General features: G+C 35.1%; 1 protein-coding gene across 9 annotated transcripts in view; it reads left to right on the plus strand.

The window, feature by feature from the left end:
* Positions 1–20885, plus strand: part of LOC104559722 (sodium channel protein type 2 subunit alpha) — a 56581-nt gene extending 35696 nt beyond the window's left edge. For all 9 annotated transcript variants that reach the window (XM_062004970.1, XM_062004972.1, XM_062004977.1 and 6 more), the window contains exons 17-26: positions 5245–5365; positions 5725–5879; positions 6909–7082; positions 9165–9287; positions 13741–14022; positions 14538–14591; positions 15549–15686; positions 16763–16867; positions 18166–18436; positions 19690–20885. In XM_062004970.1, coding sequence (XP_061860954.1) covers positions 5245–5365; positions 5725–5879; positions 6909–7082; positions 9165–9287; positions 13741–14022; positions 14538–14591; positions 15549–15686; positions 16763–16867; positions 18166–18436; positions 19690–20885 — 2619 coding nt within the window. The remainder of the gene's footprint in view (positions 1–5244; positions 5366–5724; positions 5880–6908; positions 7083–9164; positions 9288–13740; positions 14023–14537; positions 14592–15548; positions 15687–16762; positions 16868–18165; positions 18437–19689) is intronic.
* The last annotated feature ends 4396 nt before the right edge of the window (positions 20886–25281 follow it).

Here is a 25281-nt window from a genome sequence, read left to right on the forward strand (position 1 = left end):
CACAGTCAAAGCATGTGACCATCATTTGGTTAAAAACGCTCAGACAAAACTAGTATTTGGCTGGTCAAACATTCAGACATCAGTTCTGCTCTTGCTTACACCCACACTTACAAGTGTAGAGGTGCACATAGAAAACTGATAGCAAGATCTGGCCCAATTCCATCTTACCGTAGCTCTTTAATTTATGCTCACAAATTGGCTATCTTCTCAAACATCTAAAGTTGTCTATCCTGAGAAGCTTAAACTTAGTCTCATCTTCTCAGTAGTAAGTTCAGCAGTCTAATAAACAACCTACTACCAAAAGGTCCTGAACTTCAGGATGATTTACATCTCACCTATTAAACATTGCCATAATATTTAGAACACCATAGCTGTATGATGCTACTTTTAGTTTGGTAAATCAGTGGAGTTAGCATATACCTATTGCTTAGCTTTTTGTCTTACATTTTGTAAGGAATAATTTACCTGATAAATCATATTTTGATTCAAAAGTATTTGTTATTTAGAATCCTTTCATACGCCAAAGAACTGAGGCTTAGTGTTGTTTGTGAGTTCATCACACCGTATTGGCGTATTGTGATTCATAGTGGATGACATTAAGCTGTTAATATTAGAGTTAAGTGGAGTTTGCTTAATTAATCTTTACAAACAGCAATCCCTTGCTCTGTTTCAGAAATATCCTTTCGCTATTGCTTGTGTGAATTAAAGAGCTTTTTAAAGTAGTTTCCAGTGGGAGTGCTTTTGCAAATATTTCCACTGCTACTAACGATGCTTTTGCTTTCATCTAACTTTCTTGCAAATATTTTCATCTATGAAATGCACATAAATAAGTAGATCAAAGAAATTACAAATAGCAATAGAGTACAAGGTGGACTATAATTTACCGATCTTGCTTTTTTCAATATTTACAAACAATATAACAGAATTGTTTTGGTTCACATTACAATGTTCTAGGTTTTTTTTAAATGATAGTTATTATGCCTGACTATACAAGCAGTAGAAAGAATAACATCCAGATTCCACTGAATTGTACCAGTGGAAGTACAGTGGTATTTACCACTCAGTCGATTTTATAGGTGTTACTGAAAAAGCTGTACTGAAAAAGACTGAATAAGTTTGGATATTATATTGCCATTTATATCACAGAACATCTCATTTTCATACCGACATCCACACAGCACTGAGAAAATAAAAAACAGCATGATTTCCATTATTTAACGTTTCCACAGGTATTTAGCAGGTAAGGAAATTAAAAGCAAATCCAAAATGTCGGTTTCTCTTGGTGCCATCTTCCTGCTTATGTCTGTTGTGCTCTTTGTTCTTTCAGTCCCTTACACTGTTTTCAACAGCTATTGGTGGTATCTTGGTCAATCCTGAAATTTCAGGCTTGTTAAAAATGTTAAACTAAGAGTTGTTCAGCAACTCTCAGAATGTCATCTTTGAAACAATGAAAAAATGTTAGAAGCTCAAAGTGGCCTGGCTGTAAGTGAAGCAGAATTGTATGAATCTATAAGATGTTGTTGAGGTTCAGAAAGTAATTATATAAAAAACTTCCTGACCTAATTTTGGCTGCTGCTTTTTGCGATGCTTCTCTGATAGGCAAGCTTCTTTCCACTTTCAGTTTCTATCTTGAAAGCTAAACTAAAATATCTTATACTGTACTCTATTGCTGACTAAAGCATGACTGGCAAGGCTGTTGGTAGATGTGATGTAAAAGATATATATATCTCTATGATAATCAGTGTACTTCTGCTTTAGAGCCATGTAAGTAATTTTGTCCTTTTACTGTCTTCTGTGAAAAGTAAATGGAGTATGTACATTCTGAGGTTTTGAAAAGTAGATTTCTCTGAGAAGAATTTCCTTAGCATACTATTCAGAAAAAATCTAGCATCGTAACTCTCAAAGTGTTTAATACTCAGCCCTGATAAATCTCTTATAATCTAGGTGAGTAACACTTTTGAAACCTAGAGCCATGGTATAACAAGGCTTAAAAAAGACTTACTAATATCAGTGACGATGTTTGGGTTTGATTATTATCTTGTTTCTACAGGTTCATTTTAAAAAAGGTCAGTATACATGTTAAGTATATAGTATTGCCTAAATCCAGTTTTTGTAATGTTGGTGACCACAGAATAATTTTTCAGGGACAAGGTTAACTTTGAGATATGTTAAGGTAAAGAACTGAGACATATGCTACATAATATATCAGAGTCTGCAAGTAATCTATCTATCCAGATAGATTTCATTCTGTGTGAACACTGGCAAGTCACTGTGAGTGGTAGGAAAAAATCTTCCTATGTAGTAAAGCATACGGACAAAACAAAATCAGCAATAACATGGTCCATTCCATGTGATGTTGTGTTGAATACATAGAAATCAGTACAACATCCCTTTACACAAGAGCAGAAGTTTGCAGGGGAAATACGTGATTGTTACCAAAAGGTTTTCCTAGCACATTGAGCTTAAGTGAATTGCTTCAATCTTAAGATATTGTATCATAAAACCTTCCTAGCTGTTAGTAATGCATGCTATATTTTATAAATATTGTATAGAATGCCATACAATAAATTCAGTGTAAAAAATAACAAAGAAACAAACAAAATAAGTAATTATTTTTGGGTTTTTTTTTCTTCCCAAACTTATACTGAATTATTGCAGATTGAATTTACTGAATAATTTGTATAATATGCTTCTTCATATAGTGATCAGTTTGGGGCTAAATTCAGGTAAAATAGAACAGCATGCTAAGGAAATACTCTATTACATCAACAACAAAGAAAAGTAACTGAGCTGTCAGTGAGATAAGGCATTTAAATGTTATGTTCCAAGTATCAGCTGCTGTTGATTCAATTTAAGACTTTTCTGTTTAGCTTAACTCCTGTGATTACTATTACAGCTTTTTAAAAGAAGCATACCAGATTTTCAGTGAGAAGAGACTTGTAAGATACAACTCACCAAACATACTGCCCCACATAAATAAAGATGGCTTTCTGACGTTCCTGATAATTGACTGTTCTACTGATCAGTTTCTTTCTTTTCTATCTGATCTTTTTAATTTCTCCATTATAGTGGATATCTCTAATCTTCCACCTTGAGTTTTTTGTCTTACACAATTTCAGTAATAGGAATTCATTATTCCTATTTAAAATTAACATGTGCTGATTAAACTGATTGCATAATATCTGAGTTACTGAACTCTTCATTTCCTGTAAAGGAATGGACAGTAGGGTTTTCACACTTACAGTTTAACCACTTCATAATTTTTGTTTGCTCTGCTACTACTACAGCATTCTGCTAGAAATGCTGTCCAGATTGGAATGATGCAAGCAATATTTTAAGAAAACTCTGCATAATACCAACAGATAGTCACTTTTCAACTATTTACTGTATTGTATTGACAAATGTTAATTTTTTACACCATATTCTTTGAAATGTACCTTGAGTATATGGTATTTCTGGGCTTTCCTCAAACTGATGACTGACTTCCACTGATGTTTGAATGCTGTGGTCCTTATTGGAGGACTGCAGTACATATCTCATACTTTCCAGTTTCTCCATTTTAGAGGCAGTATTCCGCAATGACCAAACTGCCGGGCATTATCTATAATTCTAATATGTTGCAATGGGAAATTTTTAAATGATATTCTGCAAAAAAGTGTGCATCCATGTCTTTGTATGTTTGACCTAACCTCATAGATGCTAAAGCTCATGCACAAACATGAGCCATGAATATGTAAGCTGAGATTTTCAAAGAAACATAAAGGAAGTGGGTGTGCAGATATCACTGAAAGTACATGCATAATACACCCTACAATGTCTCTGTTTGTTTGATCTTCCTCTAAAATGTAGGCTATGCTCTACCATGGTACACAAAAGTCAAAGTTAAGCCTGTGTCAAAATCACAACATCATGTTTTGACAGTGTGATTTGATAAAATCAGAGTGGAGGAGAAAGGAATTAATCTTCTTTTTGTTTGAAGGACATAATATTGTCTGCAATGTAAAATTCCACTGAAGTCTTATGGTACTGTCTGTATTCACATACTAATATTGTTTACATTTCCTTTACAAAAATAAACCTGTCTAGAATTTGGAGTTTCTCAAACATGTCAAATGTGTCTTAAAGGAATAATGCCTCTAACTTAAGTTTTAAATGCCAGCAAAGATATATCTTTAACGTTAACCATGTCTCTCTCTAAGATTCATTCCCAACAGACTGTATTCTAAATCTGCTTACATCATTCCCTTTATAAAATTAGCTACTTATCAATGCAGCCATTTTACTGATGTTATACTCTGCATAGTGATAACATTAGAAGAGTCATAGAATGCCATAATCAAACTACTTTTACTTATTATAGTACTCAAATTTGTCTGTTGCCAACATAATGTGATGATGTGAAAGAACAATTTTGAAGATTTGGACTATATTATCAGTATGATTCATTGGTGTAGTATTATTTTATGACAGCATTGTTTTAAAAGCATTTGTTTTCACTTTAGCCTTCAAAATATAAAGATTTTTGGGAGGCTTTTACAGTGGTTGGACATGTATGAGTACTGTACCAAAGTAATAAGTAGTTTCAAAATGCACAATAAATTCAGAAAATGCATTGGCAAGTGAGAATGCAAAATATCAGCTACTGCTCTTAAAGTAATGTGCTGCTCTTTTGGAACCAAAGAGAAATAAACTATCTTACATAACTCATAACATGTGTTTTCATGTCAATGATAATGTAAAGTTCATATTCAAACTTTTTAGATTTCACAGACTTGATAGAATAACATTTACTTGAGACATGAAAATACATCTGTGCAGCTTGCTGTTGGTTTGGTCATGATGTTGGAAAATTATTTGTGTTAACACATGCTATCTGAAGCATAATCTCAAATGCAGCCACATGATTGGAATAAACAGTATGAAGCATGGGTGGCACCCATTCCTAACTTACTGAAATTTCATGTCAGAATTCTTATGTGTGGCTCAGAATAGTACTCAAATAATCTCAGCAATTCCTTGTATGAAAATATAAAAATATTTTCAATAGGGAAAATGCACATGATGTAGTTTCTAATCTTGTGACCTCACCTGTAGTAGAGCAATTTGGCATTATAGATTGTTTATTATTTTAAGGTCAGAGCATGGAATACATGCAAAATAAAATATTTTGGTATGCAGTTCAAACATAAACTTCTATTAAAAAAAAAAAGAAATTGAAAAAAAAATGTGGAATTTCATTCACAGAAATTAAATGCATCCAGTTCATCAGAAGGCAGCACAGTTGATATTGGACTACCTCCAGAAGGGGAACAGCCAGAAGCAGAACCTGAAGAATCTCTAGAGCCAGAGGCTTGTTTTACAGAAGGTAGGCAAATAAAAAAATACGCAAAGTGATTAGACCTAACTTTTTTTTTGGCTGGATTCTATTTTTATTCAAAATCAAGAAGTTTTGTTATTACAGTTGTATTTTTTGTTTATATTAGTAACTCCTTCAGATGTACTGCCATAGGTGTACTAGTCTAATGCTCTCTCTCCTTGGAAGTTATTGTAAGAGTTACAAAGCTTTAATTTCGAATATTGGGAAAAAGTTCCTCAAATAGAAGATAGTTATTTACAAGCATCTATTGCAGTAGCATTGAAATAAACCAAATTACTTCTGTTCATTGTGATTCCAAATAAATGTTTACATTATTCTGACATGTCAAAATTTATTATTGCACTTAGGCTGTGTGCGGAGATTTAAATGCTGTCAAGTCAGTGTAGAAGATGGGAAAGGGAAAATCTGGTGGAACCTTAGGAAAACCTGCTATAAGATTGTTGAACACAACTGGTTTGAGACCTTCATTGTCTTCATGATTCTTCTTAGCAGCGGTGCTCTGGTAAATTCAGTGTGGAACTGTTGTGTCTATTTGAAGCAGCAAGCATGTAGAATTGCAGTTAATTGTATAGCTGCAGGTAACTTACCAGAATTTACTATCCAGTTCATAAATATTCTAATTTAAACATTTATCAGAAAGTATTTGGCATATATCGTAGGATATTTCTGCTCACAGGCTATGAAACAAATTGTTTGTAGAGTTCAAAATCTAGTGTTAATGGAAGTTAGTTACATCAAGCTGGAATTCACATGTCTTCATAATAGCTTTTTTTGGGGGGGATCTTACACACATTTAAAATAAACCACAGCTGAACTTGGAACTTAGTGACAGCAACTTGAACTGTCAAACTGAGATGTAGGTTGCCAATATGATTCCGCCAGGTATTTTACGAGATTGATGTTCAGTCGGGTGCACTAAGTACTGAAGGAATTAGTTCCTCATAGCAGAATGTAGTGTACTTGCTGTGCTTGAGTCAATGCACAGTGATTCACTGTCAATGTGAACACTTTCTTTGGGAAACAGAATTATTAAACTCTGTTCAGGATTGCTTTGTGCATTACGATGTATTGTTTGGTTTCATTTATCAGTTCCTCAGAAATTCTGTATCACAGAATAGTTTAACAATCACAGATAACGTTTTGATATAAAGGTGTCTCTACCGCAAAGAAAATCCTTATGTCAAAAAGTCATTGGTATCAATTGAAATCAATTGAAATGAGATCTGGAGAGTAGTATTACAGTAAGTTTTGTTGGATCACTGTTCAGCTCAGCTGAAAGCTGAAAATTTGGTTTAGACCTAGGTTTATGAAAAGACTACAATATGGAGTGAAAGCAAAAGTGGCACATGAGGGAAGAATATATCACAGAATCTTAAGTATTGGAAGGGACCCTGAAAGATCATCTAGTCCAACCCCCATATATGCCTTATCATCACATGCATCTCTCCAATTCCAATTCTTTCTTGGTTACTATATACCATGCTGCAAATTGTGAAGACATTTAATTATACCTTCAAAATATTTTTCACAGGCCTTTGAAGATATATACATAGAGCAACGTAAAACTATCAAGACGATGCTGGAATATGCTGACAAAGTTTTTACTTACATCTTCATTCTGGAAATGCTTTTAAAATGGGTAGCTTATGGATTTCAAACCTATTTCACTAACGCATGGTGCTGGCTGGATTTCCTGATTGTTGATGTATGTATTCTTTTTCATGTCCTTTACAAGTTCTGAAAATCAGATTCTGTTTTCAGTACAAGCTTTTTGTTCTATTCAATGGAAACTTTTTTTACAACTGTTGCTGTGGTATTGTTTATAATTCTATTCAGAAAAGAAAAAAACATTTAGATATTACTTGAGAGGTGTTTTCTTGATATTCTCTAGCTTTATAAAGCTGTAATGCTTTCTTGAAATAATGCTTTATTTTTTCTTATGATATGGAAAGAATGCTGTTCATCTTCAGTTTTCATTGTATAAGGAATTTAAATATTTCAGGGTTTCTAAGTTCTAATCAGTTACTGTGAGTATATTGTCACTTGCTCTGTGTATTATAAAAGGAAAATACTACAAGGAACTCTGAGTTCCATTTTTCTAGTCAGTACTTTTGCACTTCCACTGCATCACCTTGGGAACCTTAAAGAGACACTTGGAGAACTGCAGATGAGCTCGCTTGGAATAGGCTCTCAAATTATTTTCAAAAGGCTGCACCACCAAGGAGCAGATATACATTATCTGAAGGAAATCTAATGAGAAATGCATTGTAATTGCAAGTCTATGTGCTCAACAATGTGTGCACAGTACTGGGTAGCATAAATGGAAGTCTATAGATCTTTAACTATATAGTAGACTTTCATTTCCCTTCTGTCCCTAATAGCATGACATCATCTGTCTGAGCTAATAGGGCATCTCTCCGTTCCACATATGTAATTCCCAGGGAATGCAAAGTAAGAATATGTCTTGAATCACCAGTTTGCTCATTCTGAAAAGCAGCAAATTTCTATAGAAATCGTTATGTATCTCCCTAAAACTACAATGGGACAATAGACCACAAAGTCTTTACTATACAGAACTTTTAAGTCCACATCAGGATTGCAGATGCTGTAATAAAACATTACTATATGCACCCTTAGTATTCTGTCATTGAGCCTCTACCCTTGTAAAACATTTATTGCCTCAATCATCAGATGTGTAAATTACTATGGCAAATAGAGCTTGACAGAGACACTGTGGACACTTTACATTGTTCTTTTATGTTTATTGTATCTATCAACAAATATTTCATTCTTATTTGATAATCTGTGGTTTAGTTACTTCTGTAAACTTTATAAATAACTTCATAAGTTTTTCATTTTAACTTTACCCTGGTGCAATTTTTAGTGAAAAAAAATAATCTCTGAAGCATTTGAAAAAAATCTTTAGTCAGAGTATTGAGATAACTAACTGAAAAGATTTATTTGGAAATGAAAGAACTAAGACAGAAGAGGAAAGATGGAAGGGAAAGACATTAAATGGAGATAAATAGAATATTTTTTTCTCTTTACTTGGGCCATTCCTTCCTAGGGGTTTACTTATAAATACATTTCTATGGATTATTGATGTAAGATAATTGTATTATTTATTTTACAGCTATTCTAGTTTATTTACTCATCTGCCTGCAGACCAGACCAGCGTTATGCAAGCCAGAATTGATGAAGTGGTTAAAGGAGTCACAGGGAATGTAATGAAGTGTGGATATGCCTAACAATCAAGCTTCTGCCATTGTCTAACAAACAGTTGGTTATCAGTCTTGATTAGTCTGGTTAAATCTGAACAGCACTGATAGCTATGGCTGTTGAATAAAATTTTTTGGACACTAGAAAGTGACCAAAGGCCAGGTCTGGATGTGGTTTTTGAGAGCTTTTACATTCTCTTCAAGTTCTGAAGATATCATGGGAAGTTCTGACCTTAACTGACCATTTCAATTCACTCAGCTTTTGGGAGTTTTCTTTTAGCATGTGCCTTCATTTTTCTTTAAATATCACCAAATGTTGACTAGATTGTGTGAATTTAGAAGGCATTTTTATACCATTCTACCAACAATTTCATCATCAGGTACCTGGAATATACTTTTATTCTACTTTGTCTGACTTGAAAGGTCTTTCTGCATTACAGAGGATGCCTGGAGAAAGAGGTCCAGCCTTGAATCTTCTTGAGAAGTTCAGGGCACACATCATTCCCACCATATGTATCAAAAAGATATACAAGATGAATGAGCAATATTGCCTTTCTGTTTTTGTGTAGGTCTCTTTGGTTAGCTTAACAGCTAATGCCTTGGGCTACTCAGAACTTGGTGCGATTAAATCCCTTAGGACACTAAGAGCTTTGAGACCTCTAAGAGCCTTGTCGCGATTTGAAGGGATGAGGGTAAGACAAAATGAAAGAATCTGAAATAATGCATGCATATACAGAAACAATGCATGCAGAATAATCAACAACAAATCCATGCAGAAATGGTGCACTATCATCCTATATATTTTACATTTCTCACTAACATATAAGCAAAAAGCTTCATCTGCTTATATGAATTCATGTGTTATTGCACACATTGTTACACTTATTTAGGCTTCTTGGCCTTTCACTCTATTTCATATTTCCCTGGTAGGCCCAAGGATTTATCAACTGCATGGATCTATGCAATGTATATACAAAACTGAATTTATCCCATACCAATAAATTCTTCTAAAGTCAGAAGAGTTTTAAAAAACCAACACTCCTCCAAAAAGTCTGTGTACATATACACACATATATATGCATGTGTGTATTTCATACAAGTATAGAGTATCATGTGTAGTCTCAGTATTCTTTAAATATTAATTGTGAATTTCTGTTACAATTTAAAAGTTTTATATTGGCAATGTTAAAATACCTTCTCCCTTTCGGGTTGGAAGTACTGCATTCTATTTAAGACAACTTTTCTAGTGCATCTGTGAGATGGAGCTGGCTTTATGATTTCTGGCCTAAGCTGATTGCTTACTGCTTTCCATATTGATTTTCAAAAGTTGATTATGATCTATAGAGCACCAAGCAGCCTGAAAACATATCAGAAGACATTTGCTGACAGAGTTGAGTATATTTGAGAAATTACTGTCCCTAGCTGTTATCACCATATCAGTTACCCCAGCTGAGACTTTCAGCTGCCCAATTGGGCTTTCAGTCTATTCCAGTGCAGTCATCTTTATTAGTTTAGATAATTTCTTTAATGCACTGAAATGGACATTATGTTTTCTGCTATGACATGAAAACTTAGAAATGTTTCTCTTAGGAGCAGTAGTCAACTACTGGAGATGGTACATATTCAGAGCTTCAGCTTCAAGATGTCTGAGTTCAGGGTCCGTACATCTGCCTTGGACATATTGGCATAAGTCTAATCATCAGATGTGCCTCAGCTGAAATCCTATTGCTGTAATTAAAAGGGATCCTTGTGTCAGATCCCTACTGCAATCACTGATCTTTGGCAGCCCAAGTTATAAGACGATTGGCAAATTTATAGGTCAACTATAAATTGGTGAGCTTCTGAAGAAAACGTGATGCTCTGTGTGTGTGGAAAGTAAAAGACTTCAACCAAAAAGGAAACAGGCTTTCATTAAAGGTTCTAAATTAAAATAGAAAATACAACCTCCTTGCCCCTAACAAATCTCTGGAACTTTGCTGAAGCAAATTTGAAAATTTGGGATGTTAATACCAGATACAAGGCATATCTAAAATCTCAATAGTAAGTCACAAAAAACCCCACATTAGCTGTGTTTCTTTTCATGGGAGTGATTAGAAAAATAAACTGAATACAAAATATTTCAAATTTTATATGCACAGTAAATTGCATAAGTGACAATTTAACGTGGCAAGGAAAAAACAATCACTTGACATGAAGGTTTATGGGTAATTGTCAATCCCATAACTTCCATGTTGGTGTGACCTTTACCTACTGATTTGATCCTGATATGCTAATTGTATATCTTAGTAAAATACCCAGATTAGGAGATTTATGATTCAATAACACTATAAGAGAAAGTAGTAGATGAGGTTAGATATCTTCAGTCTATAAATTAAACTTATATTTTAATTAGTTAATCAATTAACCATTGAAATTTGCCTTCTTTAAAGTAATTAATTTCAGGCTTCATGTCTTTTAATGATACAGTAGCACAAATGGTGAAGAAGTTAATTTGGAAAGATTTTAAGGTCTGATACATGAAATTCAAGGTGTCAGTTCATAACATAGTAATTTCATTGGTATTTAACATCTGTGAACTGAAAATATGACAATATAGGACAATATAGTGTGGTGCAAATATTGGCATAGGCACTTGTAATTACTTCTGATGAGCATTATACTTCCTATATATAAGCAAGAAATTCCATTCTAAATATCTAAAATTTTTAATCCACCACACTATTCTCTAGAATCAGGACTTGTGCCTACCCAAAGTAATAATTAATAAAAAACATCTCCCCTATAGAAAATATGTTTCCCCTGCGTCTTCCCACCACTGCTATAGCTCGGGCACACGCTACCTCTTCTTTTTAACCAGTAAACAACACTTTCTCTAATGCTTTTCCTACTTTCACTTGCTGCCAGGCCTTGCTCTCTTTTCTCCCACTTTTACTACTAATGCAAGTTAGGAGGTGTCTAGATCACTGTTTTCAGTCAACAGTATGCTTTGGTGTCTTCAAATTATTCATATTACAAGCTGGTCCCGCTATAGCTTCAGGACTAAAACCAGAGAAAGTAGGTCAGCTGGAGAAATCCAGTAATTAAAGAACGAAGAATGTTACTAGACCTGCAGCTGTAACAGAAAGAGGAACAGAATTCTTGGATATAATGCTACTGAAAGCTCAAGGACAAATATTTTCACTTCAATAACTATCCTTTTATATCTCAATATATTATATCTCAATATATTTATATATTTATATCTCAACATATCTCAATATATTTTTCCTGCTGGATGATATGACTATCTTTAAGAAATTTACTTATGTTTTTTAATGTAAGAATTGAGATAACTTTAAATAAAAATAAGGTAAAACCTAATATACATTTGGAAAATAGAAATGAACTGGTAAAAAAACGATGTTGACTTTTGTTATTCTAGTCAAACTTCCCACTAAAATCACTGAGTTCATGAATTTACAATTAAAATAATTCAGCATTATTATTAAACTGTTCATTTGTTTAGGTCCAACTACTCCTCATGCCCTTCCACAGTCATTGACAAAGCTGAGAGTACAGTTCTGTCAACAACCAACAGCCCTGTTTAAATAGTTAGAAGAGATTTATTCATTAGCCTGGGAATCCTCTCTGCCTGGCTTATGAATGATAAAAAAGTTATATTTTATTTAATTATTGATCTGTGATAGGTATTAATGATTATTCTGTGCTTTTACAGAGTTGTAAAGTAATATACATTGAAAGGAACCTCATTTTGTCCATCTCCTAAATTTAACATAAAAACAATTTCACTGAAGTCCTATAGTATCTTAAATATTGTTCAAAATATGTAGCAGCCCAAAGATATGGGTTTTTTTGTCAGGAATGGAGCTCTGAATGTAAACCATGTATTTCTCATTTCCTTCGGCCTGTCTACTGGATGATATGGATAGTGGTGGTTCATCACCAAAACTAACATTCAAAGGTTTTATTTTATATTCTCTAAAATGACAAAGAACTAAAGGATCTACCTAGATTACTAATTTTACAAATTATTGGTTCTATGGAATCTATTAATTGTAGCTACAAATGTAATGCCAAAATATTTTACAGGCTTAAGCTACATATTTATAATTCAAATAGAAAAAAAATAACATACTAATGAATCATAAATAAAGAATTATTTATGTCCTGCATTTTAAAAACAAAATCTTCATTAGGTTCTAAAGATTTGGTTTAGCTGTTTTTGCAAAATTGGTAACAGTGCTCCTTAGTTGTTAAATTTTATATTATTAGCCTCACAAAAAGATTTAAAACAGGAGTTAACTAGTTTAGTAGTTCATCAGTTCCATCAGTAATTCTCATTCATAATGGACCTACTTTCTCCCTAATTTTGTTTTCTTTACGATTTTATTTTTATTCTGGTATGTTGTCATTAATTATTCATCATCATACATGAACTCATTTTCATATTTTTCTTTTCTGAAGCCTGATTTTTCCTAAAATGCATTTGGGAATTAAATCAAATCTCTTCTTCAAGTCTTCTCTGCCACTTGCCTCAACACTACCAGCTTTTCCATGTTCAGATACTCATCTAGTTTCCTGGTTGAACATGCCTGCTTTTCTGATTTTACGTATAGCCATCCAAGTGAACATACATACATCCCTGAGTTTTATTTTACTGAAAAGAAGTTTTAAAATAACTTTCAATTTAAAATTAGCTCAGTAGTATTGATTTGGTCTGTTTATCCAGTAGACATGTAATAGAAAAAAGTTTATCGAGTTTGATGCAATCAGTTATTAGAAACATTATATAAATGATTTTGCAGACACAAGTTTAGTAAATATTCTAAAACAAATTAATACATTGCTGACTTTTTCTAGTTTTGATTTTGTTTATGTGCTTATTCTTCTTTTCCCTGTTCTTTAAAGTTACCATTTGCTACTATGTATATATTTTTCCTTCTAATTATGCTGACATTTTATCTCTTCTCTATACTGCATTTCTTACTTTTTAAGCTCAACAATTAAAAAGCAAACAAACAAAAAAGTAACACAGCTATTAGGATTAAAATAGAGTGTTACATTTAAGATAGGTTGATGAACCATTTTAATAAGATTCTCATCCCTATGTTCTTAACAGTGTTTTGGGTTTCATTTGTACTCTAGGTGGTTGTGAATGCCCTGTTAGGAGCAATTCCATCCATTATGAATGTGCTTCTTGTTTGCCTTATATTCTGGCTGATCTTCAGTATCATGGGAGTAAATCTATTTGCTGGAAAATTTTACTACTGTGTTAACACTACAACTGATGAGAGATTTGATATCAGCCAAATCAACAACTATAGTCAATGTGAAGAGCTCATAAAAAACAATGAAACTGCCCGATGGAAGAATGTGAAGGTTAACTTTGATAATGTAGGCCTTGGTTATCTTTCTCTGCTTCAAGTGGTAAGTCACCGCTTCTTAATTTCTACCTTTTTCTCTGTCTCTTGTTTACTTTAACAGTAAAAAATAATTTTTCATTGCTTCTTTCCTTTAGAGATCTTGTCCCCTACTTCTTGGTTTGGAATTATAAAGTGTGGGATAAATCCAGACTCTATAGAAATAACACAAAGCATAGAGACTGTGCTGACTACGATAAAGAATATATAGTTCAAACCTAATTCACCGTAGCTACACTGACCTCTATCAAGTACATCTACTTTGTTCATACATAGAAAACAACTTTTATAGCAGATATTACTCATAGTTGATAAAAATTTTTAATAGATGCTGTGTCCTCTATAGTCAGATACTAGAATTTGCTTTCAGTTCTCATATATGAATAAAACATATTATGGAAGAGTCACCTATTAGCATTGCACTGTGCTGGTGTTTATGACAGTCTTCTGCTCTTAAACAATGTTTCTTACAAGTAATTTTCCAGGAAAAGCATGAGTTAAACACCAGTGTTCTGTTCATAGGCTACATTTAAAGGATGGATGGATATCATGTATGCAGCTGTGGATTCTCGTAACGTAAGTATAGGCCCCTGATTCAATTTCTTTTTACTGAGTGCCATGCTTTAAGAATGTAATTTTAACATCTTAGAGAAGTAACAGTAAAAGTGAGAGAACATGGAGTTATTATATTTTTAGAGTTAAAGAAAATGGAAACCATAGGAGAAATACAAGAGCTGAAGAAAGCAGAGGAGCAGTCCTAAAGGAGTCCATGTTCTCTATGGTGCAGTTGGACCAAAGTAGACTTCCACAGAACACTTAACTATTGCCATGAAATGCCTTTCCCTCCCCTCATTGTGCATCGAGGCATTATTTACATTTGAAAACAGGCACCAATACACAGCTTAGAGTTGATTTTTTGTAGCACTTTTTATTAAAAGTTGAGACTTTCACTGTGGCATGACAGCTGCCTGACTCCTTTCTTCAGGGCACAGTTCCTCTTAACTATCTGTGCATTTTCTCACCCTTTTGCCTCCCCCTTGCTACATTGGTGCAAGCTATCCTCTAGTTCTAAGTAAACAACTGAATAAACTATACTGGTAAAGCTCCAGCATATTTGGTAAGCTGCACTCCCAGTGGGAAGCCTGTTGTATAGTAAACGTGCATAGTTGTACCAAGAAAATATGCTTATTCTAACCATGCCTGTCCTCTGCAATCCAGGGCAGTTTCTGGTGTTTCTGGTTTTCTATAGACTCAGACAGATGGTGTTATGCTAATGTAAACCAGTTGTGCCTTCAGTATTTATTCAATGCTTACATACACCAGTTACATTTTTTAAAATGAATGAACAAGTTTGATAGCAAAGCTCTTTGTCAAAAATGTAACTTCGTTAATGGAAGATAAGTGGGATGGATATGTGGAACTTGGCCATAAGAAGCAAAGATCAGAGTAATAGAGCCCTAAAGTCTCTCTAGGGGACATTTCATTCTGTGCTTACAGTTAAACTAAGGCTTAGTTTCTGTGTGTTGTTTGCAGGTTTTGGATCAACCTAAGTATGAAGATAACCTATACATGTATCTTTACTTTGTCATCTTTATCATCTTTGGATCATTCTTTACCTTGAACCTTTTCATTGGTGTCATCATTGACAATTTCAATCAGCAGAAAAAGAAGATAAGTACTCCATTTTTTTAAAAAGGGAGAAAAAAAAGTTTGCTTATTTTTGGTAGATAAAATTCACAAAATATTATTTCTTCATTTTATGATAAACTAGTAGGTACTCTGCATTTTCAATACGTTAAATTATTAAAGCTTATAATTTGAGTTGATGAGGATTTAATGGAAAAATGACAGCATATATCTGTCTATGGTTGCTGAAATAATGTCATATTTGTAAAGATGTGGATTTAGGACTGGAATCTAGACTAATAAAAGGGCTAAGTATTGAAATAGCTAAATGCAGCTATAAAAACTCTTAGCTATACTACCTTCATGTCTCAGAACTCAACAGTGTAGATTTAAGAACTGGAATAATAAATGTTGTATTATCTTTTATTTATTTATTCCTTAGTCTTTATATTGTCAACAAAAGATATCAGTGTTTCATCTGCAGAACTTAAGTAGCTGGCTACATGAAGTATAATTGGAGGGCTGGGTGTGCTGTTGGATCCATTTGCTGAAATGGGTTGAGATGGAGAGAAGTTAGTGCTTTTTTCTACTCATTCCACATAGTAGTTCCAGGATCTCCTGCTTCAGGTCCTGTGGGGGGAGAAGAAGAGGTCATGAAATATGACCATCAGGATACCTTCTTATCACAGATATTCTGAAATTTTGCCAAAATTTACTCTAAAGGAAATTCAAGAGAAGAATGGAGTGTTTTATTAGATTGGGCCTCTGTAATAACTGATGAAATTTATTAGAACAAAGAAAAGCATCTCTCCTTCCTCTGTACCACCCCTCTGGCCAATGAAAAGCAGAGGTCTACCACAAGCAATGTGAGTTCAAGAGACTCACAAAAGAACATCCTAAACATCCCCAAAAACCATCCTAAACATTGAGTGGAATATGTAAAACAAGATTCTGTTACCAGAGTTCTAATAATAATGATAAAAGAGTATCTTTTATGTCTGTCCTAACTTTTCCCACACATGATAATGTGAACAAGAGTGACTATTACGATTTAGTATCTTTGTTTATAAGTAATGAGTAGAAATATGTGATTGTAACCAGTTTTTGTCTGTTTGGTTTACTTTGGAGGTCAAGACATTTTTATGACAGAAGAACAGAAGAAATACTACAATGCAATGAAAAAATTGGGTTCAAAGAAACCACAAAAGCCTATACCTCGACCAGCGGTAAGAATAAAAATATTTCTTGGTGTTTTTTCACTTAAACTGGGATTGTTTTAATTACACCTTAGGCTCAATAACTTGTAAGCTAAAAAGCCAAGTGATATAAGAAAAGCCTTATTAATCTGAAATCCATTTATTTTTCTCGTTTTGGTTTGAATATGGAGGACTTTTCTTTTTCCTCCCCTCTCATTTCCTCTCTGCTGAGGGCCATGACATTTTATGTGGCATTTTTTTAAAACACTGGTTTGACTAGAACAATTAAATGTAGCAATGTATTTGTCAAAATATGTGAAAGCCTTAGGGCACAGGAAGACTCTGAAACTTCTGTATAGGAGCAAGTTACCTTATCATTTCCTGAAAAAAAGTACTTTTGCCCCACACATCCGTTACACAATCCATGCAATGCTTTGCTCTCCTGAGCAGGGCTACTCTAGCACTACAGAGCAGAATTTGGCTGGGGCAGAGTCATGCCAGCTCTGCAGTTCTACTTTGGATAGTGGAACCCACTCAGTGGCCAGTCCAGCTATCAGTAAATTCTCTATAGCTGACAAATGGAAGATAACTCTTTTGAAGGCTATGCTGGTGGCAGTCTGTGCCACAAAAGGTTCCAGTGAACTGGTACAGGGGAGCAAAATGTCCTTTTACAACTGTAAAAAAAACTACACTGAGCATATTTTGAAATGAACCCTTTAATCATAGAATCATAATCATAGAATCATAGAATGGTAGGGGTTGGAAGGGACCTTTAGAGATCATCTAGTCCAACCCCCCTGCAGAAGCAGGTCCACCTAGATCAGGTCACATAGAAACATGTCCAGGCGGGTCTTGAAGACCTCTAAGAAAGGAGACTCCACACTCTCCCTGGGCAGCCTGTGCCGGGGCTCCCTGACCCTAACAGTGAAATAGTTTTTTTCCTATATTTAAATGGAACTTTTTGTATTCCAGATTCATCCCATTACCCCTTGTCCTGTTGCTAGATACAACAGAATAAAGGGATGTCCCAACCTCCTGACACCATTTATAAATTTGTAAATATTACTGAGATCCTTCCTTAGTCTCCTCTTCTCTAGACTAAACAGCCCCAGTTCCCACAGTATTTCCTAATAATGCTTACAAACACAGTAGTTGCATTTATATTTAATTTGTGTTTTCATGTTCTAACTGGAAAATTCAAACAAATGAAGGCTTTCATGGAATACATGGAATGCCCTTCATACTAGGCTTAGATAATTTGTAACAATTTTGAAGAATAAATGTTAATCAATGCATATCATAATTAATATTTTTTGTTCCCTCCCCAGAATAAATTCCAAGGCATGGTCTTTGATTTTGTAACAAAACAAGCATTTGATATCAGTATCATGATACTTATCTGCCTTAACATGGTCACAATGATGGTAGAAACAGATGATCAGAGTGAAGACATGGAAAATATTTTATATTGGATTAACCTCGTGTTTATTGTACTTTTCACTGGAGAATGTGTCCTGAAGTTGATTTCACTTCGCCATTACTACTTCACTATAGGCTGGAATATTTTTGATTTTGTGGTTGTCATTCTCTCCATAGTGGGTAAGAACAATTCTTTTTAATGAAATGGCTAATTCTGTGGAAACTGGAACGTTTTTTACATATAGAGTCATATTTTGGTTTGATACTGTCACTGGAAAGTCTGATCACTATGTCTTTGTCTTCTGATTTCATATTATCTATAAAGTAACTGAACAGTATGGTAAGAATTTTTTTAGCAATAGGTTTAATACACTCTCACTTTTCTATAAATTCTATTTCTATAAATTCTATACATTGAAATGAGATATTCATTCTGAATTCAGTACAGATTCCTCAGCACAGAAATAAACTCATACATGAAAGGCAATTTTGATATAAACTAACAGTTGCAGTTACAGGAAAAGAGTCCAACAATCTAAAATCCGAGAGCAATATCTGTGTGGGACTGTTGTTCAGGTAGCATGCAGAGCAGAGTAAAATCCTCAGCTTACTTGGGAGTTTTACTTGATCCTGAGAGGTTTTATGTGTGAGATAGAGTGAGCAACTGGAGAAACAGAACTGGATAAATGGCTCTTCTATACTTTGGTTAATCTACAGCAGAAAACCCGAAAGAACTTGAGTAAAAATTCCGTCATTTTAACTTCTCAGAACTCCTTAATATGCAAATTAGTTTTGCCATTTTCGTATGGAAATGGGATGTAGTTATTTTTCTGCTTTGAAATACATAATAAAATGTTAAATTCTTCTACTGTTCAGTGAGTTCTAAGAAGCCTCTTTATTATCCAGCTTGGAATTGCTGTGTCATTAGTAGTAAACTTGTGTTCACATTATTTCATGTGTGAATAAGAAGTTGCAGTTCTCTTCAAGAATACATATTTTCTTTGAATACCATTATTTGACTACATGGCATTTTAGTACTATTATAAAAATGATCTTTCTTCAGATTGACTGAGATCATTTTTGTTACCATTAAACAGAAAGCTATTCTTCTAGTCTCAGTATTTGGTAGTCCATATATATTAGTTATCAGTTTTTCCTAGAAAGGGTTTTTTTATGTATTTGTGCACTTGTTTATATATATAGTTATTAATGCAGCATTTTGTTATCTGGCAAATTACTTTAGAATTTCTGTTGGGATTTATGAGTTTCCAAAGCACAGCAAACTGTAAAGGTTTTGTAAAAATGACTGAAAGGCTAACTTCTAAAATATGTTCAACTATTCTTGAAGTTCTACAATGTTTTTAAGGTAAATCTTTAGCAGTATCTTTTTAATGCAATAACATTATTTACTAATTTAATTTGTTTTTCAACAGGTATGTTCTTAGCTGAGATGATTGAGAAATATTTTGTGTCCCCCACACTATTCAGAGTCATTCGACTGGCCAGAATTGGTCGAATCCTGCGTCTCATTAAAGGCGCTAAGGGAATCCGCACTCTGCTTTTTGCTCTGATGATGTCTCTTCCTGCTTTGTTCAACATTGGCTTGCTGCTCTTCCTGGTCATGTTTATCTATGCGATATTTGGCATGTCCAACTTTGCCTATGTGAAGAGGGAAGTTGGGATTGATGACATGTTCAACTTTGAAACGTTTGGCAACAGCATGATCTGCCTATTTCAAATTACCACGTCTGCTGGCTGGGATGGTTTGCTCGCCCCAATTCTTAACAGTGGGGAGCCAGACTGTGACCCCCATAAAGATCATCCAGGGAGCTCTGTGAAAGGTGACTGTGGCAACCCTTCCGTTGGGATTTTCTTCTTTGTCAGCTACATTATCATATCATTCCTGGTGGTGGTGAACATGTACATTGCTGTGATTTTGGAGAACTTCAGTGTTGCTACTGAAGAAAGTGCTGAACCCTTGAGTGAGGATGACTTTGAGATGTTCTATGAAGTCTGGGAGAAGTTTGATCCCGATGCAACACAATTCATAGAGTTCAGCAAACTATCGGATTTTGCAGCTTCATTAGATCCTCCTCTTCTTATAGCCAAACCAAACAAAGTCCAGCTTATTGCAATGGATCTGCCCATGGTAAGCGGTGACAGAATTCACTGCCTTGACATCTTGTTTGCTTTCACAAAGCGTGTTCTGGGGGAAAGTGGGGAGATGGACGCCCTCAGAATACAGATGGAAGATCGGTTTATGGCAGCCAATCCTTCCAAAGTCTCCTATGAACCGATCACAACCACATTAAAACGAAAACAGGAAGAAGTATCTGCTGTCATCATTCAGCGTGCTTACAGACGTCACCTTTTAAGGCAAAAAGTCAAAAAAGTTTCATGTATATTTAATCAGGATAAAGGTAAAGATGAGGACGATCTGCCCATGAAAGAAGATATAATTATGGATAAACTAAATGAGAACTCTACTCCAGAAAAAACAGACATGACCCCATCCACAACCTCCCCACCATCCTATGATAGCGTAACAAAGCCAGACAAGGATAAATATGAAAAAGACAAATCAGAAAAAGAAGATAAAGGTAAAGACAGCAGGGAAAGTAAAAAGTAACACAGAATTCTGTTTGTGATAATAAACTGTTTACAGCCTGAGAAAGTAGGTATTTGTGTCAACAGGACTCCTGTAGGAGGTACATGCCAAACTGACAGTTTTTACATATATAAATATATATATATAATTATATATATATATAAAAGGTCAGTGCCTATTAACAAGACAGTGACCCCTCGTCATCAAACTGCAGCTCTGTAAAACAGGGTAACATCTTGACAGGAGGTTGTTGTTTTTATTACCAGCTGACACTGCTGAAGAGAAGATAAAATGGCCAATCAGACTGTAGGGACCAGTTGAAAAAATAAGGTGCGAACCTATGAATCTCTGTGTTTAACATGAAACACACAGTAGAAAAATTGTATCCACTGTTTGCATTTCAACAGCCACATTTGCCATATTTTTACAAAAATCAGTGTTGGTGAACTTATCATTTTTTAATTCACAGGTTGTTTACTATTATATGTGACTATTTTTGTAAATGGGTTTTATGTTGGGGAAGGGGGTATGAGAACCAGGTGTTCTACTCTCGGATTCTCTATAATGTACAGACAGAAGTGATTTGCATGAAGGCATGCTGCACTTGTAGTTCATGCATGGAAAAACATGACGTCGCACAAAGCAGCAGAGTCTGACTACTTCCATGTTTCAGGGTGGCTCTATATTTTGAGGTGCTTAATAACAGTATCCATCCAGTATCTCATCCAGACAAATCTTAATGTGCCTGTAAAGTCCCATAGAGTCTACAATAATAGAACAGATGTTTTATTTTTTCATAAGTCATTTGACTGTAGTTGAACGAACTCTGCATTAAAAATTTACTGAGGGACATAGAGTCTGTTTTTAAATATTCTTCTGCAGAAAACAGCTTACCTGAACTTGGGAAATTGAATTTACCAAAAACCCGCAAAGCTTAAGGATTATGAAGTTGTTCTGCTTCACCCTGCAGTATCGTTTAGCCATCTTCTGCTCTCAGCAAGGTTGACATTGTATGTGTTGATTAAAACAGTACCGTCTTATGTAAATAGTTATTTTATCCCGTGGTGCATGTTTGAGCAAAGAAATAATGACCTGTGCACAATATTAATTGCATCAAATATGTACCACAGTAAGTGTAGTTTGCAGGCTTTCAACAGCTGATATGAAGTATTCTGTACCATTATAGATAGTTTGGAAGCTATCACTGATGCATGTTTATCTTGCCTTTGCGGCTGTAATTTTACTCCTTCCACTGTTTAAAGTCTAATATGGGAAGCCATATCTCAGTGGTTAAGTGAAACAAATTGTTCAATCAATCATTATTCTTTCATGACATCAAGCAATAGTTTGCAGCTATTTAAGAGCTTCTTGCTTTGCTTTCTAAAATTTTAAGTGACTACTGTACGGTGTATAGTCAGACTGTGCAGGGTATGTCGCAAACTGCTTAATCTGATGAAAAAATTACATGGATAGAATTTTCTAAGAAAATATAAATATTGTAAAAAATACCATTTTATTTTATTTTTCAGCGTTTTGTACATAAAATAAGAAAAGAGAATTACCTTCAGGTTGATGTCACGGTCACTTTTGTTACTTTCTATCCATAGCACTTTTTAATTCAAGAACTTCATAAAATAAGAAACAAAGGAAAGAATGGGGTAGCTTTAGGTTTTTGCTTTTTTATTAGTACTGTATTTTTGCACACATTTTAATGTGAAGTAAGTTTCAAACTAAGTCCAAAATGCACTTGCTTCCAAATAGATATAACTTGTAATTGAAATGTGGTGGGGAAGATTTGTTTAAAATTCTAGCACTGCCTGCATCAGAAGTTTCAAGGTAGTCTTTTTATTCATTAAATCTTTACCAGTGTTTGTTTACATAGACTATTCTTATTCTTGTTGATTCATGCTGCACTAGAACTGTTCTAAATATAATATGGGATCCACAAGGTTTTGGGTTTTTTTCCACAGGAATTAAATAGCAAACTTGTATAATTGATCACATCAGGACATTTTGTGTTTCTTACACAAGCAAAAATTCGATGTTGACTCCTCCTTTTACAAAAATATTGACTTGTGTGTCGGTGAACTGCATGCAGGAAAATGCTATTACCATAAAGACCAGTAAACCACATTACAGTTGAGCCAAAAGAATAAAGACTTCATTTTTTATTGTATTTAATTGTTCTGTCTTTGTTTTCATCACCAAAAACTATTGGCTATCAAGAGGTGCTATGAAAATAAAATATGAACATACAAAGTGTTAGAAATACGACATAGTGATTAAAATTCATTATCACAATAGCTTTGTGAAACATAAAAAATCAAAGCTGTGTGCTTGCCAAAAGATCTTTAATATGATTTGCACTTAGGCTCTTCAGGTTATTAATCCTATTTTGAACCATTTGATAGTAGGATAATGTTTATGTGTACATGATGCTTAAACCTCTTTTTTTTTGTGTCAAGTATTCTAAGACAACTAGAAAAACAAATGTTAAAAAAACTAGCTCTCAAGGCTGCAAACCAGTATGTATCGTTTCAGTGGTATTTTACATTTGAAGTAAAGAATATCATTGTGTTGTAAGAAAAAATTTACTACACAATTTGTAAAATATAGTTTATTGTTTTGCTTTAAAATATGAGGGACAGAGGTCAGCAGAAACTTTGCCGGAAGTTTTAGCAAAGCATCACATTTGTGGAATTTTTTTAAACCTTAGAGTGCTGAATGCAATTATATTGTGAAAATGCTATCATGCTAAACTTCGATGGTGAGCTTGCACGCAGTACTTTTCACTGTCAGGGAGCTGGTGTACACTGAGTGCTGTGTGCATGCCCATGGAAGGGCTGACACCAGAATTCAGGAGGCAGGCGTGGAACAGACATTGCAGGAGTGGTGGCAATGGAACTGAGAAGAATTTTTAATTTTGGGGGCAGTAATATAAGCAAGTATTTGCTGTGTCAGTCTTGTTATGTAAATTACCTAATTTGTCTCCACTTTACAGAATCTCTAATGAGATGCTTGGAAGTGTGTTGGAAAAATGCCTGATATTAAAGTACTTATTTTTCCCCTAGCAGGGCTTCCTATACTTAGAGACACAAAGCAGTTTCCTGAAAAACCTCAGACAAAACATTGTCATTAGGCTTTTGACTATGACATATGACTATCTTCTCACTGCATTAAAATGAAACATCACTTACATTGTTGCAAAGTCATCTCTGGTCCCAGACAACATGCTGAAATTGATTTTGAATAAAGTAGTGTTTGTGACACCAAAAGCAGGTGAACCAGATTTTTAGGTTGCAGTCACATTTGAATGCTATTTCTAAAAGGACATTTTTCTCTGTTGTAAGGTAAAACCCTGTACAAATTAAAAACTAAGGACAACATGAACAAACTCTAATAATCATCAAAGATGTGCAGATATATCTGTGTAGAATATCAGGAAAACCAGACGTGCCCAATCATGAATGTGATGTGAAGTGTCGGGTGTAGACTCCAGGAGAAACACTTCCCCATGGAGCAGTAGAATGGTGCCCGACATCTCTTCTCACCATGATTTTCAACCACTATTGGGCTGTTGAGATTGTTTACTCCAAAGATGTGTACTGTTGTACTAGTGTAACAAGCTCTTAGACCACAGTGTTGCAGTTAGATTTTTTACCAGTTGTCAGTGTAGGGTCTAAGACGCGAAGAGATGAGAGAATCTGAAATTCTGTAATTTAAGGACAAAGGTTATCGCTTTTGGGTTGCTTTTGTGGAGGGATGGGTGTTGGAAGAAAATGCAGATACATATATTTGTATGAACTGACCATTCAAAAAAGAATATATTTCTTGCAGGGATTTATACTTATCAAGAGACTAGTATAAATAAAGAAAACTAATCAAATACCTCAAAATTGACAAGCAGGTATGTTTTTGCTTGGGTGTCGTGTGTGTGTGTCCTTTTTAAAAAGAACCCCCCAACCAAACATATCTACATATACTAAAAGCACCTGCAAACAGACTGAAGCCCCATAACGCACAGGTGTATTCAGCACACCAGTCTCCTGCCTGCTACCCCGCTGCGGGCGGGTGGAGGTACAGGTGGCAGGAGCGCTCAGGTGGCCCTGTCTTTGCGGTCGGTGAGGTAGCAGCGAGCGTTCCGCGAGGCTGGCTGCCCAGCTGAGCCGAGTGGCGCGGGCCAGGCGGGGGTCCCTTGGCACTTCTCCGCTGCCGAGTGCTGCGGAGTGGCCACCAGCGCCGCCCATCCTCAGTTCGGCCGGCGGGCGCGGCATGGAACGGCGCGGGGGGCCGGCCCCCGGGTGGGCAGGGAGACACCGTCTGCTCCCGCTCCCCGCCCCGGCGGCCATCGGAGGCCTCGAGAGCTGCCCGCGCCTGCGGCCGCCGGGGACAGGTGAGGGGAGCGCGCGCAGAGGCG

Source organism: Colius striatus, chromosome 11 (assembly GCF_028858725.1).
Source record: "Colius striatus isolate bColStr4 chromosome 11, bColStr4.1.hap1, whole genome shotgun sequence".
In the NCBI taxonomy this organism is placed as follows: domain Eukaryota; kingdom Metazoa; phylum Chordata; class Aves; order Coliiformes; family Coliidae; genus Colius; species Colius striatus.